The sequence below is a fragment of the Limanda limanda genome, chromosome 5 (assembly GCF_963576545.1).
Source record: "Limanda limanda chromosome 5, fLimLim1.1, whole genome shotgun sequence".
NCBI classification, from domain to species: Eukaryota; Metazoa; Chordata; class Actinopteri; order Pleuronectiformes; family Pleuronectidae; genus Limanda; species Limanda limanda.
Genome location: NC_083640.1, coordinates 13,439,058 through 13,456,328, shown reverse-complemented (window position 1 = coordinate 13,456,328; position 17,271 = coordinate 13,439,058). Strand labels below are relative to the sequence as shown.

General features: G+C 42.3%; 2 protein-coding genes across 3 annotated transcripts; one reads left to right on the top strand and one right to left on the bottom strand.

Moving 5' to 3' along the window:
• Window positions 1-13: 13 nt before the first annotated feature.
• thbs4a (thrombospondin 4a) lies at window positions 14-8,601 on the bottom strand. Its single transcript, XM_061070872.1, has 23 exons — window positions 8,520-8,601; window positions 7,570-7,767; window positions 7,210-7,457; window positions 6,924-7,026; window positions 6,668-6,759; window positions 5,704-5,755; window positions 5,410-5,612; window positions 5,168-5,305; window positions 4,992-5,072; window positions 4,739-4,891; window positions 4,517-4,621; window positions 4,325-4,432; window positions 4,088-4,247; window positions 3,173-3,291; window positions 2,766-2,818; window positions 2,579-2,663; window positions 2,369-2,465; window positions 2,100-2,278; window positions 1,062-1,110; window positions 762-958; window positions 503-675; window positions 142-281; window positions 14-51 (listed from the first exon to the last, which is right to left on the bottom strand). Exons 1-23 carry the CDS (start codon window positions 8,599-8,601, stop codon window positions 14-16), a joined length of 2,853 nt encoding a protein of 950 aa, XP_060926855.1.
• A 2,117-nt stretch (window positions 8,602-10,718) lies between these two features.
• Window positions 10,719-16,128, top strand: mtx3 (metaxin 3). Of its 2 annotated transcripts, XM_061071605.1 has the most exons (9): window positions 10,719-10,808; window positions 12,071-12,140; window positions 12,347-12,423; window positions 12,513-12,605; window positions 12,696-12,878; window positions 12,972-13,048; window positions 13,418-13,575; window positions 13,833-13,921; window positions 14,096-16,128. In XM_061071605.1, exons 1-9 carry the CDS (start codon window positions 10,728-10,730, stop codon window positions 14,189-14,191), a joined length of 924 nt encoding a protein of 307 aa, XP_060927588.1. In that variant the 5' UTR covers window positions 10,719-10,727; the 3' UTR covers window positions 14,192-16,128. The 2 variants fall into 2 exon arrangements, with proteins under 2 accessions (XP_060927588.1, XP_060927587.1); XM_061071604.1 differs by lacking the exon at window positions 13,833-13,921 and having other exon boundaries at window positions 10,725-10,808; window positions 14,096-14,165.
• Window positions 16,129-17,271: the final 1,143 nt, after the last annotated feature.

Sequence of the window (17,271 nt, the reverse complement as noted above, 5' to 3'; positions counted from 1 at the left end):
TTCACTCTGTGCTCTAAGCACTGACATCCTGGTAGTCGGCAGGAATTGTGTCTGTGGAGATGAGAAATGGGAAAAAAGTCATAAGGCGTAGCTGAAGCGTATGAAGCATTTGTGGGACTCCCTCAACCTGCAATCACTCACCGTTGCAACGATACTTCAAATTGGACCAGATGATGTTTTCCTGAGAGAAGCAGAACACTCCCAGTCGTCCCCCTCTCATACTGGTGTCAATTATCACGCCTGTGTCCGCCACCAGGTCTGAACCCTCAAAAAAGCGAGCCCTGGTGCACACATGAGGGGAAAGCAGTTAGTCTGTTCACAACAGATAGATAGATGGTCCATGATGGTCTATTATTTATTCCTCAATATTTGTACTCATCTATCACTTAAATTTCTTCCCCATCAATAGTCATCTGCTGTCCACTAGTGATCAGATCACTCAGGACAAATGTTAATAACAGGTCTGAATGGGGTCTGAGTGATGGTGTGTATGTGTCTGTACCTGATGTATCCAACCTGTGGTCGGTGCTGGAGGAACCAGCGGTAGGAAACCTTGTCCTTCCAGCCGACGTTCCTTGGGTCTTTCCACAGGAGACGGACCTGCCCGTCAGTGTCCCCTGTGTGCCAGAGGGCGTTCCTCAGATGCTCACCTGGGCCTGTCTCCGACTTCACCATCTGAAGAGCCACAAAAGATGAGAGGGGAATAACTAATACTGACGACAGTTGGTGATCTACAGACGCACGTGGCCCTCTTCCCTCACCTTGAGCTGTATTCCCGGCTCTGCAACAGCCCTGAAGGGCGCAGCCTGCCAGTAGGTCTGTTCTGTCTGTTTCCACATCACCACGTAGAACGAGGAGGAGTCCTGGTAGCCGAAGATGAAGCCTGTGTAGTCGTCGTCTGTCACCGTGTTCACGTGGAACGTTCCCTCGAAGTCGACCCCGCTGAACGCTTGGTAGCCTGTAGATGTGGACAAGGAAGAAGGAAGACACAGCAGTGCTGGTTAGGGAAGAGCACAGTGAAGAAAATAGGAAATGATAAGTTTGATGGTGTCTGTACGTACCTACAGCCAGGCCAGGGTCAGAGTTCATGGTCTGCACTATCTCCATGCCCTAAGAGAGAGTTTATTTGTGCTGTCATGTCATATGTTGTTGCTTCATTTAAAGTTAATGATAATCAAATCTTACTATTTTTGAGATATCTATGTTTTGTACTCTATCTTATGAATATATTATTTTACTATATTTTACCTACATTTATATCCTGTGAATCAATATTAGCTGTGTAGTCTATAGAATTAACAATATTACAACTGTTTCTTTTAATTGGAGTGATATATAACTTCTGGACTCAGATACAGGGTCAGACACAGAGCGCCACCATCTGAGTGTCAATCTGACTGCAAAGTACAACTTGTGGAGAAGTGTGAGAAGGAAATTCATCTTGAGATTTGAGATAATGAAAGCACGGATTCTCAGGAAGGAGAGAGGACGTGCCAGGACTAACACAAAGAACTATTTCATAAATTATTACGAGAAAAACATATGAAATCCTCCTCTAAGTCTAATCTGCTGTGTCTCTCCACTGTGAGAGACTCCCTGCTTGATAAGGGCACAATGGTGGGAGACACCTGGTGGAGTGGACCTTCTCTCACAATGATATGCTTGCAAAAAACTGCACTTTCAGAGACAGTATACATCTGGCCAATTGCTGAGTGCCCTCAAGAAAAGAACCGCCTCTGTGTTGCACGCTGTGTCTCTTACAAATACTGTGGACTTGGGAGAAGTGGGGCTTCTTCTCGACATGATCCAGTGAACCTGGTGACGTGTCCGGCAGAACCCCAGAGACTCTCTGTAAGTATTGTTCTTATACAATAAACGTATTACTGTGAAACTTTTGAACATTGAACTTGTCTAATTATTAACCTTTCCCACTTAAACCTTGAATCAACGAACACGCTGTCTGGTCCAGAAGGGACCGGGCTCGACACTATCCATTGCCATCCAATCTTTCTATAGAGCACCTCAGGAATAAATTACTTTATCAGACAAGCCTCTGCAGTTCAGGTGCTTCTCAAACACAAATGGAAGCTGTAGTTCACCTGGTTGAGAACCAACCAGTTGGGGTCGATCTGGGAGTCGCCCTCTGGGTCCAGCACGACCGTCTGATAGGCTCTGAAGTCGGTGAGCGTGACCTCAGCGTTCTCTGGGCAGAGGTCGATGATGTCGATGATATTGTCTTGGTCGAAGTCTCCTTCGCATGCGTCTCCAACTTTGTTGTCTGAAAGTGACAAGGCTATGATTGGAAAAACTCTCAGCGGCAAATACTGCATATTCACACACACACACACACACAGCAACCGATGCTCACTGTCAGAGTCCTGTTGATCTGGGTTGGGAACTAGTCTGCAGTTGTCTTCAATGTCCAGTACGCCGTCATTATCATCGTCATCGTCACATTCATCTCCCTACCAAATAAAGTGAGACACTTCAAGTAAATGCAGCCATTTACAGTGTATGTCAGCATACAGGAGATGACATATTGATTCATGTAAGGATGAATTAAGAGACAGTTTCAAACCTCTCCATCCTTGTCAGTGTCCAGCTGAGAGGAGTTGATAACTGTGGGACAGTTGTCATTTGTGTCCTGGTGTCCGTCCCCGTCACTGACAAACCAGAGTTTGTGCAGGTGAGACCAATGACATAACATCGGACATCTTAAATATACATTAACAATTCCACAGGTTATGAGAGTGACCCGGCTCTACCTGTCTATGTTGTCGTCACAGCTATCTCCAATCAGGTCATCGTCTGAGTCCGACTGCAGGTAAACAAAACAGACACTGTTGATCAGAGGTATGACAGCAGATTATTACTTCCACAGGAGGAGGTTAGTTTTGTGTGTGTTTGTTAGTTTGCAGGATTATGGAAAAAGGTAGTTCAATAACATTTTGTGAAGGGGTGGGACATGACTCAAGGAGGAACCCATTCAATATTGGTTTGGATACGGATCAGGATGCGCACCAAGGTTTTGTTTTATTTTTTCTTTAACATTGGGAGATATGAAAATAAAAATCTGAATCTAGTCAATTTAAAAGTGGTTTCACAAGGGGGCTGCTGGGCCTTGGTGGAGGTAAACCGAGGTATACTTTCAGGTTGTTGTTTGGTTTGTTACCTGGTTAGGATTGGCCATATCAGGGCAGCTGTCACAGGCATCCCCCACCCCGTCGTGGTCTCTGTCCCTCTGGTCTGGGTTGGGGACCCGTGGGCAATTGTCGAGAATATTCTTCAAGTCTGACGACAAAAACAACCCACTGGCTTTAATTTGAACTTAATGTGCAAAAGCATTGACAAGAACATTTTAAAAGAGGCATGACAGAGCACAGGCTGGAGACACAGTCTGTCAAATGCTTCAGCAGATGGCAGTGTTTGTAAGGGAGGAAGGTGAAATAGTTTCCAGTGGCCTTCAATGCCTGGCAAAGGCTCACCATGGAAAACTGCTTTTAGAGAGGAGACAGACGTGACCAAGCTCTGAGCAATCCAGCCCTGAGAGTTAAAGACATAACCAAACCAGAGCCTGGAGTGATAAGCAGCAGCAGAACACAGTTTAAACAGGCAGCGGCCGGCAGCATGTGAAGGTAAACATGCAGGCAAACTGTTTCCAGTGGAAGAAATGAGAGATCGAGTGAAGTATGTGAGAACAACACTTGGGATTCCAGTTGGAACATTTTAACATTTAACACAGTTTTCTACTGGGGCTGGTGATTTTTTTAAGCTTGAGTTATTTCTCTGTAAGCCAAGGGTCTAAACTGGCAGAGGATGTGAACTGGAAACAGAAAATGACGAGTAGGACGTTTTCCAGGTCTGGACAGTATGGTCCAGACATGCTGACGTTTGGACGACCCTCCTGGACATGGTAGCTCTGATTAATGTTATAAAAGCAGTAATGGTTCTGTTACTAATCCTCCAACAGTGATCAACATCCTACTTTATTCAGCCACTGCTGCAGCTTGTCCCTGTAATTAAACCACCACAGAACTATGAGGACATAATGAACATTTGGTCGTTAAACACTAACTAATGCACTTACTGTCTCCGTCCATGTCATCATCACATTCATCTCCCAGCCCGTCTTTGTCTGTATCTGTTTGTTTGGGATTGTCTACAGTTCTGCAGTTGTCACACGCGTCCCCATGGACATCCTTGTCGCTGTTCCTCTGGTCCACATTAGGAACGAGCCAGCAGTTGTCCTGGGACAGACAAAAAGAGGTTCACTCTATAATGCATATGTCAGACTAGTATTTGTGAAACCTGAGAAGTCACCTACATCTATGTTAATGATGCCATCGCTGTCTGCATCATCATCGCAGGCGTCACCCGCCCCATCCCAGTCTGCGTCGTCCTGGCCAGAGTTTGGCACAAACACACAGTTGTCCTGGGGGAACACATGTGCGGTGTTACGTTTTAATATAACAATGGATAAAGTGCTTGAGAGGAGAGCGGGTGTAGGAATGAGTACCTGCTTACAGTTGTTGTCTCTGCACTGGAGCTTTATGTCTGGATATGCATCAATATCTGTGTCCTTTCCACACACGTAGCCATTACCTGCCCAGCCGACGCCACACTAAACAACACAGGCACAAGCAGGAGGGACAGCATCACATTCTGTCTACATGATCTAATGTGGAACAGCACAATTCGTGATGCAGAGGCCTCTGTGTAAAGGCCTCAGGACTTTTACCACACAGCTGATGCTTCCATCCCGCTGCAGCACACAATCAGCGTTGGCGTCACAGGGGTTGGGTTTACCGTTGGGACAAAGCCTGGTGCCCTGGCAACCATTCACCTGGTCGCCCGTGAAGCTGGGTTTACACTCGCCGCAGCGGAAGGAGCCCTGATGAGGACAGGACAGAGTCAGGTGACGGGATATAGCCTCCACACGTCCGCTGTAGGAGAGTGTGATGTTAACCATGCACCAGTTTCCGAGGTCTTACCACAGTGTTGTGACAGTTGGAGTTGGCAGTGCAACCTGTATTCTCAGGTGGGCCCAGACACTCGTCTATATCCTCACATACCTGGGACGAAGAGTAATTCAAGTTTGAAGAAAAGGATCATATATTTGTATCACATTATTATTAATAATAATAATGATTAATTTGTTCTGCTTTACCTGTTTGTGTGACTTAGCATAGGATACCCCCACTCCTTTTATCTGTGGTCCGGTGTAACCCTTAGGGCATCTCTCACAGAAAAAACCAGGAGCAGTGTTCACACACCGGACACCAGGGAAACACGGCTTAAACTGACACTAAAACACACAGCCAAACACAAGCTGGTCAAACGTTAACGAGTGGAACTACCACGCACTGGTTGCAGAGACCCATGCACGATAAATACGGATGTAAACTGTACCTCGTCTACGTCATCACAGTGCACCCCGTCTCCTGTGTATCCATCCGGACAGGGGGCACAGTGGAAATCCCCCGACTCTGAGCGGATGCACATGTTCTGTCTGAAGCAGGTTCCAGGTGGACACTGAGTCAGAGGACGAGGCTGCATGACATCCGGCCCTGGACCTGGAGGTGGACCAGTGTTGGTTGGAGAACCCCCAAGACCTGTTGGCACAAACAGAGAAACATAAGCTCCTTCATGAAATGTCACTTTGGTAGACTATGGTAAATTAATAGTTTTTTATATGTTGCTTACCGCAGGCAAGACACTCAGCGATGGTGTTCCTAAGAAAAGTTGTCTCTTTAATCTGAACCAGAAAGAAACACGGTGTAGAACTGTCAGAATAACTGTCACCTGGGTAAATATTTTGTGTACCCACAGCATACAGTTTATTCACAGAGGCAAATAATACTTTTTCAGTAGTGTAGTAGTGACATCTGAATGAGTAGTGACATCTGAATGAGATTATGAGGTTATGAAAAGCTATAAAACGTATGTCTGCCGAGGGGATGAGTTTTAAACGTGTTTTACAGCCTTGGGATTCTGTTTGATACATGATCTCCTAAGAAATCCTCTTTTTGTTCATCCACTTCTGTCTGCTGCAGAGGTGGATGTCTGATTGTGATTTATTCAGGTGTCTGTTGCTGAATAAAACCTTCAAACAAGGCAGCAGTCTAGTCATCTCATGCGACAACAATTAAATTCACTAGATCCAGATTTTTGTTTTGATCTGCACCCAATTTTCTACATATCAGTCCCCTAAATATGCCAGATTTTTTTCCATCAAAATCCGTGAATCAATCTCTGAGAAATCTAGTAAAACATTGAAAAAACGCCTTCACTCCCAATGTTAAAGAAGGTGAACATTCCTTGATCTGGCCCTGATGTTAAAATCTAACAGACAAACTAACTTTAGATTTGACCACCAAACTAATCTAACCACAAAGAAAAAATGTGATCCAACCCTTTTAAACAACCAGGGTTGGAATTTATCTATAGCTCTCAAGAATCCCCAATAATATCATATACTGTACATCTGAATATTTATTGTCCATTTCCATTAAATCAAACCATTTTTCATCACCATCAATTTTAGCAAAGAGGGTGACATAGCAAGTTCAATGTCTTTAATGGATTTTCCAAACCTTGTGATCAATATCAGTGTTTGTTTCTTGTGTGTTTGTTCTCCATCGGGAGGTGAACTGTGTGTGTGCTCCACCTGTTTGAGCAGCATCTCCCTCAGCTCAGACAACATGCTCTTCAGCTCCTCCATGGTGACCTGGTTTTGTTCTACCCTGCCTCCCTCGAAACCTGAGGGGATGTCACAAATCAGAATTACAGATTATTTACATCACTAATAAAACCTTCAACATTGACAGATATTTCATGTTAGAGTGGTAAATATTTCCCGCTATCTGAGAGGCAAAATCTTGAAATCTCAGACATCTATCAGGTTTAAGTAAAGATGTCCTCACCCAAGAGCTGCACAGATTCACTGTGCTCCACACTACAGTCCTGCAAAGTGGCCACGTTGTCTATGGTGTCCTCTGTCACCAGCTTGAAGTCTGTCAGTTCATTCTGAAAACAAAGAAGAAAACAGTAGTAAGGATGAAATTAATGTACCTGAAGTCTATTAAGATATGGTTCATTCATTCACTTTTCCCAATGCTGTAATTTATAGGATTCACTATATATTTGTTCCCAAGCAGTATATACGGTTTCTGCAGCATAATATAGAAACACTATAAATTGGTGATTCACCTGTCCACTTGACTGCAGCGTCCTCAGTGCCACCTTGTTAGGACCCGGTGGGAGTGACCCGAACGCAGCTGGAAGGTCATCCAGAGAGTGCGCCAGTGTGCAGTCGATGTAGATGTTGAGGCGAGGTGGACCACGCTGCAGACCCCTGGCATGTAGCATCACATGATGAATTCTGCCGTCTGCCAGGGAGGCGTGGTTGAAACTGGTTGTGCCAAATCTGCCGTCGGTCCTCAGGTAACGAATGGTAACTGCAGATGGCAGGAAATAAAAATGGAGTGAAGGACAGTGGACAGAAAATCAAGAGTGAACAAGTTACAATAGCTGATAGTGCCGTGTGTGTGTGTCAGTTTGATAAGTCACCCTTGCTTTGTTTGGCCTGCACACTGAAGTCCAGGTACTTGGTGTTGTCTTTGGGGTTGATGACACTGAAAAGAGAGGTGGGGGCCTTGTTGTGGAGCCTGAAGGAGGAGAGGAGGAAAGCCTCCTCCTGCCCTTTGCTCTTCAGCTTCCCTTGGAGCAGGTCGGGCAGGCAGTCCGGAGACGCCAGCAGGTCATAGACTGACACAGGAGAGGATTGTTACAAATAACGGTCAGTCAGCAGTGTGGAATATTCAGCTCAGCAACTGAAAACACTGGTTTTACTATAAGAGGTGCTGAATTTTTCTTGTCAGAATGAAAAGAGACATTTCTGAGTTTGTGTCTTGACGGTTTTGGCTTGGAGTCTACTCTCCATTGCTACTGCCGAGCAGTGCGTTACTTTATTAAGTGTGACAGCATATCTGTGTGTGTGCACCCGTGTGTGTGTTTATGTTTGTATCCTGCTGTGTTTTACAGAGTGGTAGATGGGAGTTCCAGAGAGGAGCAGCAGGAAACTCTTTCCACTGGAACAGCTCCCACCGCCTCACACTCAGACACATGCACACTCAAAACACTTGCACACAGCCATTACCTGAATTCAAGATAAATACGCAGTGACAGGAAATTGTGTGGAAAAAAGTGCGTGCAGTTTCCAGGCAAATCAAGGGTTTAGCGCATGGACTTTGTCAGTTGTTGTTTCGCCATCTCATTTAGGTCACACTGCCTAGATCCTGGATTGAAAACTTTCACTCCAATTTAAAAATCCCCAAAAGTATATTTCGTTCCAGAATTTTTATTACAAAAAGCAGACGACAGGTTGTCTTATATAAATGGGGGGGGGGGGGGAATTTCAGGAAATGAAGATTCATAGAGCTTCAACATCTACAGCACAAAGAAACACACTGTGTCTAATGTATTCCAGAAGCAGGGTGAGCTGAGGAGCCAGGACTTACCGGTGCCTTCAGCTGAGACAGTGAGCACCAGCTGTTGCAGCACCAGAGACAGAGCTGCTGCTCGGGCCCACACACACATCATCAGTGCTGCAGAGCGGGTTTCTGAAGAAAGATGTAGATTTCCTCCTGTGGATCAATAAAGAAAATCCCAGGCGCAGAAGGATGGACGAGTCCAGAACTTGAAGCAAAATATCAGCAGAGGTGAGAGGGCTTTTTCTGGGGGGGCCAGAGGCAATGTTAAGGGGAGGGTTCTCTTATGCTACTGTTGTGGCAGTGGCACAGGGACCTTTTTACTAGTCTGGGGGAGTGTCTCCCTGCTACCATCGGCCAATTAAATGATAAGTTGCACATTATACCGGTTAATAAAAGCTGAATAAACGAATGCATTCTACAAATAGCAAGAGAGTTAATTTTAACATAAAACATGTTGTAATTTATTATTTAAAAAAGGACTGTGAGACTGCTACATTGATTATACTTGTAATATGAGGTTTATTTCCTCCTTTTATTCTGTAAGTCCTTTTTGTCTACAGTCTGTTGAAAATGTAATAGGATATGCTATCATAAAAATGCTCTAAATCAGTCTGTATGTACCGAGCCAGTTCTAAAAATGCCTGAAATGGATCTTTCCTGGATCTCAGGGGAGGAAAACAGTATTCCAGTTTTCAACCACTTCTCATAAACAGCATTAACCTGTGTCAAAGATGTGCATCATCTCCTGTAGCTCACTTTCAGTAAGTCAGTTGAAATGTATTACTACACGCCATGGTTTAAGTTATAATTCAATCTGATTGAATTTGCTCTAAATGCCCCAGCAACCCGTCTTTAAATTCCATCTGTTGAAGAATGTGGGGAAGGAGAAACAGAGAGGGCTACAGACTTTAAGCCTGGGAAGATTTCCTGATGTCTGCTACTCATCTTAAAGTTTTCTTCAAACGATTTCAACATCTCAACAGAGACGTTTACCATCCCTCAGTGCATTATCACCTTACATTGGTCTGTGTCTGGCCAAACACCTGGCAGCCTTCAGCAGTCTGACTGTCGGCTCCAGGATAGACGTCATGTTATTGCTGCTGAAAAGACATAAAGCACACACAAATAAAGGAAAAATACTATTTAAGACTGAGATCCAAATATAAATGGAGGCATGTTCTATCCAAATGTATATAATTAAACAACATTGAGTTTAATTCTTGTAATTAAAATATGAGTATCCAAGCTTTTGTTTTTCTGTGACATTTTATAACTTCCCAGGAAGTATACAAGGAAGGAGGAATGGAACAAGAGGTGAATCCTTAACTAACCTCTAATTCTAATAAATATATAGATATATGAATTAGAGGTATATCCCGAGTACGTGAGGGTTTTGTCTGACACACACATCTTGAAGCTCTTTAAGGCAGTTTTGTAGTTTTTTTGGGCCACATAAATATAAACTGACTTGTTTATTGAATCAGCTTTAGAGCAAGACACACAATTCCTGATTCGGTGAATCCCTATTTGAGTTCATCATTGATTTGATGTGGGATCCAGTAGCTGGTGAAACAGTCCGACCACATGGTATTTTACTGGCTGCTCTGGTGATTTATAAGCACTGGACCATACCTTCTCCTTGATGCTGTTCTTTCTCATTACATGTACTATTTTTGGTTCTCTCTCGAATAAACCTGTTGTGCCTCATTCCTGTATGATTACCTCACTATGACTTAACATTTTATGAGCCCTAGAGTCAAGTAAAGGGCCGTTACCGAATGACAGAAGTCAAATGCGGGTGATTTTATGATTCCTTAAGGACACTATTATTACAAAAGTTCCTCTTGACAGGAAACATATAAACATATTGGATTTTTCACCTATTTTGATCAAGTGATTTTTCAAATAATATTGATTCACTTTAACTAATTAAATTTGTTCACCTGATTTGATCAGGTGTTTTTTTTTTACTATGATAATATTTATTTACTTTATATTCTTCGTCTATCCCCTTTTTCACATGATTCTTTATCTCTGTTTTTTACAATATCTCTCAAATAACATATTTCCTCTTTATTTTATTTTATTGAGTTTTATTACAGTTTTTCTTAAATTGTTCTTCTCTTTTAGTGGACGCAGATTTTAAAACAATATTTCCTTTCTTTATTTTATTCACCTGGTTTTTCGTTCACTTCTGCAGGCTCTGACGTCACACGCCCCCTCTATGAATCCAACATGGCGGCTGCCATGGAGCTGAGATGCTGGGGAGGAGACTGGGGTTTACCTTCTGTCCACTCCGAGTCCCTCATAGTTCTGGTAACGTTCTCATCCAACATTAATCATAATATGTCCATTAAGCCCGCTAGTGCTTTTAAAACGAGCGGTTCTTCGCTCTCTGCTCTGTGTATCTCTGGCTAGCTTCCATGCTAACTTGTGCAGTGTGTCTCTGTGCATCTCAGGTTAGCTTCCATGCTAACCTGTGCAGTTTGTCTCTGGTGCGTTGACGTGCAGGATGATCGTGTAGTTAATGTCCCAGTTGCACGTTACACCTGTTTGCCCTGTCCTCTGTGTCTCTGTCATGTCGCTGTGTCTCATTACAAAGCTTCAAGGTCAGTTTACACACAGTTTCATTCCCAGTCTTTATATATTCGAGCTCACTCTCTCGCTGCACATCTATCAACTGGGATCGGTGCAGTGAACTGGTTAGAAAATGAACAGACAGTTATTTCCTGTCTATTATCATAGTGCTCCTCAGTGAATACATGCAGTGACAACTCTTGCCACCAGGTGACGCCGCTCATTTAAAGGACTTGCCATTTAGTGACAAGTTATTTAGTGACACTCGTGATGTTTGGTTTGCTTTGGTTTATTGACAACAAGCTGATATTGATTTTAAAATGAAACACATCAAACGTTGTCAGCGACAGGTCTGGACGTGTTGGATAGAGACCAGGTTCATTATGTGACTATAAGGAATCTCAGAAAACAGGAAGTTAAACTTAATAACTGATAATGTAAATCATATCAACGGTCAGTATTTTTTTCAGAAAGTTGACAAGGCGTCTGTTTGACATTTACTGGCAAATAAACCTGTGAGAATTCTCTGGCTCAAGCTTCACTGATGTGATTTATAGCTTTTCTCTGGTTTATAGTATTGTAAACTGAACATCTTTGGGTTTTGACTAAATGAGACATTTCAAGATGTCTTCTTGGTCTACTGAACATTGTGTTTTCCAATTTTACTACTAATACTAAAAATATTTAGATATTATCATTATATCTATTAAAATGATTTGTTGTTGGAACCTCTAACTGATTCTAAAATATACACTTGTCATTATTTGATGTCTTTCTTTGTGGTTTGCTTGTGTTTCTTGCTATAAACCGTGTAAAAATGCTCCTGGTGGTACAAAGACCTCTACAAACATCCAGCTGCATTACAACATTGATACAATATAAAACCAGCTTCATTTTTCAGTCACCAGTAGTTCCATTCTAACTGACTTTTTAAATCATAAATTCAATGACTGTTGTCTCTATTTGTATATTTTCTGATTCAAGTGTGTGTTTTCTTTCAGGCATACTCAAAGTTCGCTGGGGCAAAAGTCACAGTTTCTCCTATAGACTGGACATGGAAAACTCTAACAGGTGGGCAGCAACTTCTCATAAAAACAAACATTTTAAAACATTGACAGAATGCGGTATGCCACAATATGTGGTAATAACATGTGGTGGGTGGAGAGTTCTATGATTTTACTATGAATGTAAAATAACTCACACAAATAAATAACACACAAATACAATGTTGAAGAACTTAAACTTTGTCTTGAATATCCTTTTTATTCAACCTGCAGCCACAGTCCCAGAGCTGCTGTGTGGAGACGCTGTAGTTCAAGAACCATCACAGATACTCAACTTCCTGAGGAAACAGGTGAGAGTCCATCCATCATCTGATCATCATGTCCCCATTTAACAGAATTCATGGCTCGACAGTTATTGTTATGATTGTTCTTTTTCCAGAGGTATAACGCAGACTATGAGCTGACAGCCAGACAGGGAGCAGACACCATGGCTTACATCGCCCTGCTCGAAGAGAAACTGCAACCAGCTCTGGTAAATCCATCGCTCCTCTACTTCTACCTGTTTTCCAGTCAAACCTATAATTGGTGAGTCGTGATAATGTTTCTGTTCTGTGTCCAACAGCTGCACACGTTCTGGGTGGATGCAGAAAACTACGCCAATCTGACACGGCCATGGTTTGCTTCACATTCGCCGTTCCCACTTAACTTTCTGGTCCCTTGTCGCCATGCCAACACCGCTCTCTCCCGCATCCTTCTAACCAAAGGAGAGGCGCCTCTACACAGAATCACTGAGGTGGAGGGGAAGGTAATTACTGATGTGTCTGACTCATCAGCCTCACGTTGTGTCAACTGTGTCTTTCTATACAACTCTGACTCTTTCTCCCTGCCTGTGCCTCAGATCTACAGTGATGCTAAAGAGTGCCTGAATCTGCTCTCGTACAGACTGGGGACAGCAAACTACTTCTTCGGCAACTCGTGAGTTGTCTGATGCGTCTGATAGACCACGTCTGAAAATCCAGAATATGTGCAAAGTGGAAAACAGAATGAATCGAGAAGCTTGAAAATTGAGATGCGAATTTTGCCTGTTGAATTATATTTGTGGTCAGGAGTCATTTGTTTTTCTTTTTAAGTATTGATTTGGATGTTTGATTATTTTTTACTGGTATAGGAAAAATAGGCCACATTTTGGTGTATAGATGGAACAAGTCCTCTTTCTTCATGAATACGGAATAAAAATGTTAATTTAGACGATATGATCAACTGTAATTTATTGCTTTATGAAGCTCTCTGACAGTATCAGTCACATGAATTTGTGTTTGTATACATGTGTGTTTGTGATTTTAGGCCGACCAGTCTGGATGCCTATGTATTTGGTTTCGTGGCACCCCTCATTAAAGCCAATCTTCCCAGCAGCCCTTTGCAGAGCCACCTCAAACAGCTGGATAACCTCATGAGCTTCTGTGACACCATCCTCGCGGTGTACTTCAGCTCGGACCACCCTTGTAAGATCTGCACACTCTGGAGCGATTCACATTTTGATGACAGTTTGAAGACAGGGGATTTTTACATTTGCACAGAAACTACTTACTAACCTCTCCAGAATGTTCCTTCTACTTTCATCTGTGTTTCCCTGCATGCCTGCTCTCTTTTATCTTCTTCTTTTTTGGGTGTGGAAACATTTAGTACTCTTCCCGTTACACTTATTCTCTGCATTCTCCTCTTCCTTCTGCGGGTGTTCCCTTGGTTCTTCTCTCTCCAGGTCCTCCCCCACCTGTTCAGGAAACAATGGATGCAAACCTGCAGAAACTAACTCAGCTTGTAAACAAAGAGTCCAACTTAATAGAAAAGGTGCTTCTGATTTCCCTTTTGCTTCTCTTTGTCTTTATGGGTTCATGGTTGCATTGAACTGGTCTCAGTCTCAACTGTAACTACATAAACAGTGCATAGCTCTTGAACCATTGTCATATTATATTTCTGCTCATGCATGTGTGCTCTGACTAAACCGTACATCCTGTTCTGTAGATGGATGATAATCTTCGCAGCAGCCCTCAGCACAAACCGCACAGACCAGACCCCAAACCCAGTCTGCTCAGCGAGAAGAACTCCTCCCCTGCCTGACCCTTCACCTCGCAGCCCTGATCCAGCCTTATGAATCCACGTGGAACCGCCCATAGATGAAAGGTGCTCTGACTCAACGTTCTGAAATAATAAAAAAAACATACTGACAGAACTGAGCTGCAGCTTCTGCAGCATGAAAGGAAAATAACTTAATAATTAATGGAAGTCTGACTATATAACTATAAAAAAGACCTTTTTAAGGCAAGATAATGATGAAAGATTTCACAGATGTTCATATGAAAGCGAAGGAAAGTGCTTGTGTGAGGTCTTTAAAAAGGTTTAGTGCATGTATGTGGTAAAGATGGAATGCTATGAAGTGGTGCCCAATGAGAAAGACACAGACAGCTGAGGGAAACTTAGAGTTGAATATGAAAATTTAAATTCCTATGGTAAATACTAAGTTAGAGACATTGGTCGCTAAAGTAGAACGGTGTGGGACTAGAGCACCTTATTTCACCATTGAAGAAATCTCAAATTACTCTAGTTTATAAATCTGTGTTTTTATCATGAAGCAGACATGAATCCTTGTATCTACTGTAAAATCGTCTGCACTGTAAATTCTAATAGAATTTAAAGTAGATGATTATGTACAGTATGTATGCAGTCAGACTATAGGAATAACCAATTGCTTGTATAGTTGTAAATACTTTCATGAGTGTCCTCTAATTGATACGATCAGCTCTTTCACAATCATTGCTTCGGCCTTGAACTCCTAATAATTTCCAAACGTTTTCTTGACTTTTCTTTTCACATATGAAGAACGCAGCAGGAGATTGACCAAGTCAGATGCGTTCAGAAAACATTAAAATCTCCACGATTTTTAGGCGAGTGTTGCTTCTGGGTAGATCACGTGGGGACGTTATATATAAAGTCTGCTGCATGTTTTTTGTTTATAGCACTTTAATACAAGAATCTGCCCTTATCATCAAAAGCTCTTGAATCTCGTTGTCTTTCCAAGCTGACATCTTTGTGTTTGTTGTGTTTTTCCTCCTGAGATATTTGTGTTCTTTTTGTTTTGCTCAGTGATGCGACTTGGCTCACTTGGACATTCTCCGGATATTTAACTCGAGGGGCTGGCAGGAAAAGCTAGAGAATGTCCGGAGCAACTGTCTCTGACATTTGTGTTTTCACATACAGCCCCTCTGGATCATTTCAGGAGAATATGTGGAGTTAAGTGCAGGTCTGAACGCAGCTTTAGATACACTGAGGTAATGGAAGGGCTCTACACACTGTATAAATGTGTTCATGCAAAACATTTGGGACTAACCACTGTGTCTTTCTATCATTTCCGTCCTTATTGTGCCAGATATTCTGGGTCATTAACCCTCCGCTCACTTCTGTTGTTGCCAGAACTTTTTTAGGACCACATTCTATGTGTTATTATTTGTTATTCCTGTTTAACAAACATTCTGCTCAAACTGAAGTGTCTGTCCCGTTTGGGAAAGTCTCATTCGCTGCCTTCTGTTTTCCCTCATTATTACCGTCTGATTATCTAGATTGGACTGTAAAATGAGTTGCCTGTTTTTCTTCACTTGTCATGTTCCCAAGTCTCCTCGCAGCTCAAATCATTACTGAGTCCACTCTGTGTGTGTGTTTCTTTCATGATCCGTGTCCCAGTTTAAAAATGTTGATACTCAAAAAGATTTATGGCTTTTGCAGCTTCTAGAAAATACTTCATGGACATGTTCACCTTTAAAGTTCCATACTCTCAGACTAAAGAGTCCACAGGTGTGAGTGTGTGTGCGTTGCAGAGGCTTGTGAGGATCATTTGGGTGCAGTGTGCCTTCATGACTGCTGGTGTCAACATGCTGACCTTCGCTGTTTTGATACATGGTCATAAATTATGTCTTTGTCATTTCCGCTGCCGTTGTCCATGAACCTGTTCATGGTTGGAAACCATATCATATTATCTTATTAAAAATAATATTTAAACTGTACTTTTGTCTCTGTATTTTTATTTTTAAAAGAGTAAACGTCTCCATCTTCTCACTAAGCCAGTGCATCATCAAGCTGTGTTATTGGCTGACTGGTCTTTCCAGTGAAAATTACAGATGATTTCACTGTTATCCACCGTGCCTCTGTGATTTTGTGATCATGTGTTTAGATGTTGGGGAGGATAGAGTGCTCTTTGTCTGCTTTTGGCCTTAGACATGGAAATAGTCATAGGTCACGTGTGGGAGAGGTTTGTGAAATAAATCACATCAAACTGGGTCACAGAACTAGTGTTAAGCAGCGAAACCGAGTCTTCCTGAATTCAGCTGTACAAAGTAAAGTGTTCCAGCTTCTCTGCTCGGTGTGATCCGCTGCAGGACTGCTGAGAAGAGTCGATTTCAGTAAAATGAGGCTGTCACTTTTCAAAGAGCTCCCCTCCCAGCTCCAGCTGAGCACAGAGCTGTTCTGGAGGCCAGCAGCTGTTCCCTGAAGGCCTGCATGTGTTTGCCCTCCTCTTCTCCCCTCTCTCTCTCTGCCCTCTGCGTTTCCCCAGAAATGAGGAAAGGTGTCAGACAAAAAACAAATGGGGTTGAGTGTCTGGAAAAATAGTAACATAATAATTGAATGATGACATGTCTGCTGGAAAAGACAAGCTTGTCATTTGAGGTGTTTAAACCTCAAATCCTCAGAAGCTGTAGGTCATAAAAAGTATTTGAAAGTTTAAATACATGATAGATTCAGCAGAGAACATTTGTAAAAGTACAGTATAGTTGTCTGAGGTATATTTCAAGGTTAAAGGTTCTTGAACACTTTTTGCACATTTAATTTGTTTATCAAAGTTTATGTAAAATATTTGGTTGATAATGTTATACTATATTAAATTGCATTTAGTGTTTAGGGTAATGACAAGCACATGGCAATAGGATATTTAAAGGCATATTAAAACAACAGAAAGAAACACATTTGTAACTATTACAAGCGATTTCCAAACTCCATTATCAATTTCTTATTTTTGCTCTTTACTCAATATTACAGCTAATGGCGCATGTAATGGAGTCCTGGGGCCCTCTGGTGGTGAGTGTGAGTATGACAAGTGTTGAGCTGAGTCAATGATCAGTCCAGTTGTGCAATTAGAAAACAAAAATCTT

Coding starts and splice junctions, on each gene's coding strand:
- thbs4a (XM_061070872.1), bottom strand. CDS start 8,601: ATGATGTGTGTGTGGGCCCGAGCAGCAGCTCTGTCTCTGGTGCTGCAA. Junction 5,073..5,167: donor ATGCTAAGTCACACAAACAG/GTAAAGCAGAAC, acceptor TCTTCGTCCCAG/GTATGTGAGGATATAGACGA. Junction 4,622..4,738: donor ATGGAAGCATCAGCTGTGTG/GTAAAAGTCCTG, acceptor TGTGTTGTTTAG/TGTGGCGTCGGCTGGGCAGG.
- mtx3 (XM_061071605.1), top strand. CDS start 10,728: ATGGCGGCTGCCATGGAGCTGAGATGCTGGGGAGGAGACTGGGGTTTA. Junction 12,606..12,695: donor AGAAACTGCAACCAGCTCTG/GTAAATCCATCG, acceptor TGTGTCCAACAG/CTGCACACGTTCTGGGTGGA. Junction 13,049..13,417: donor AACTACTTCTTCGGCAACTC/GTGAGTTGTCTG, acceptor TTGTGATTTTAG/GCCGACCAGTCTGGATGCCT.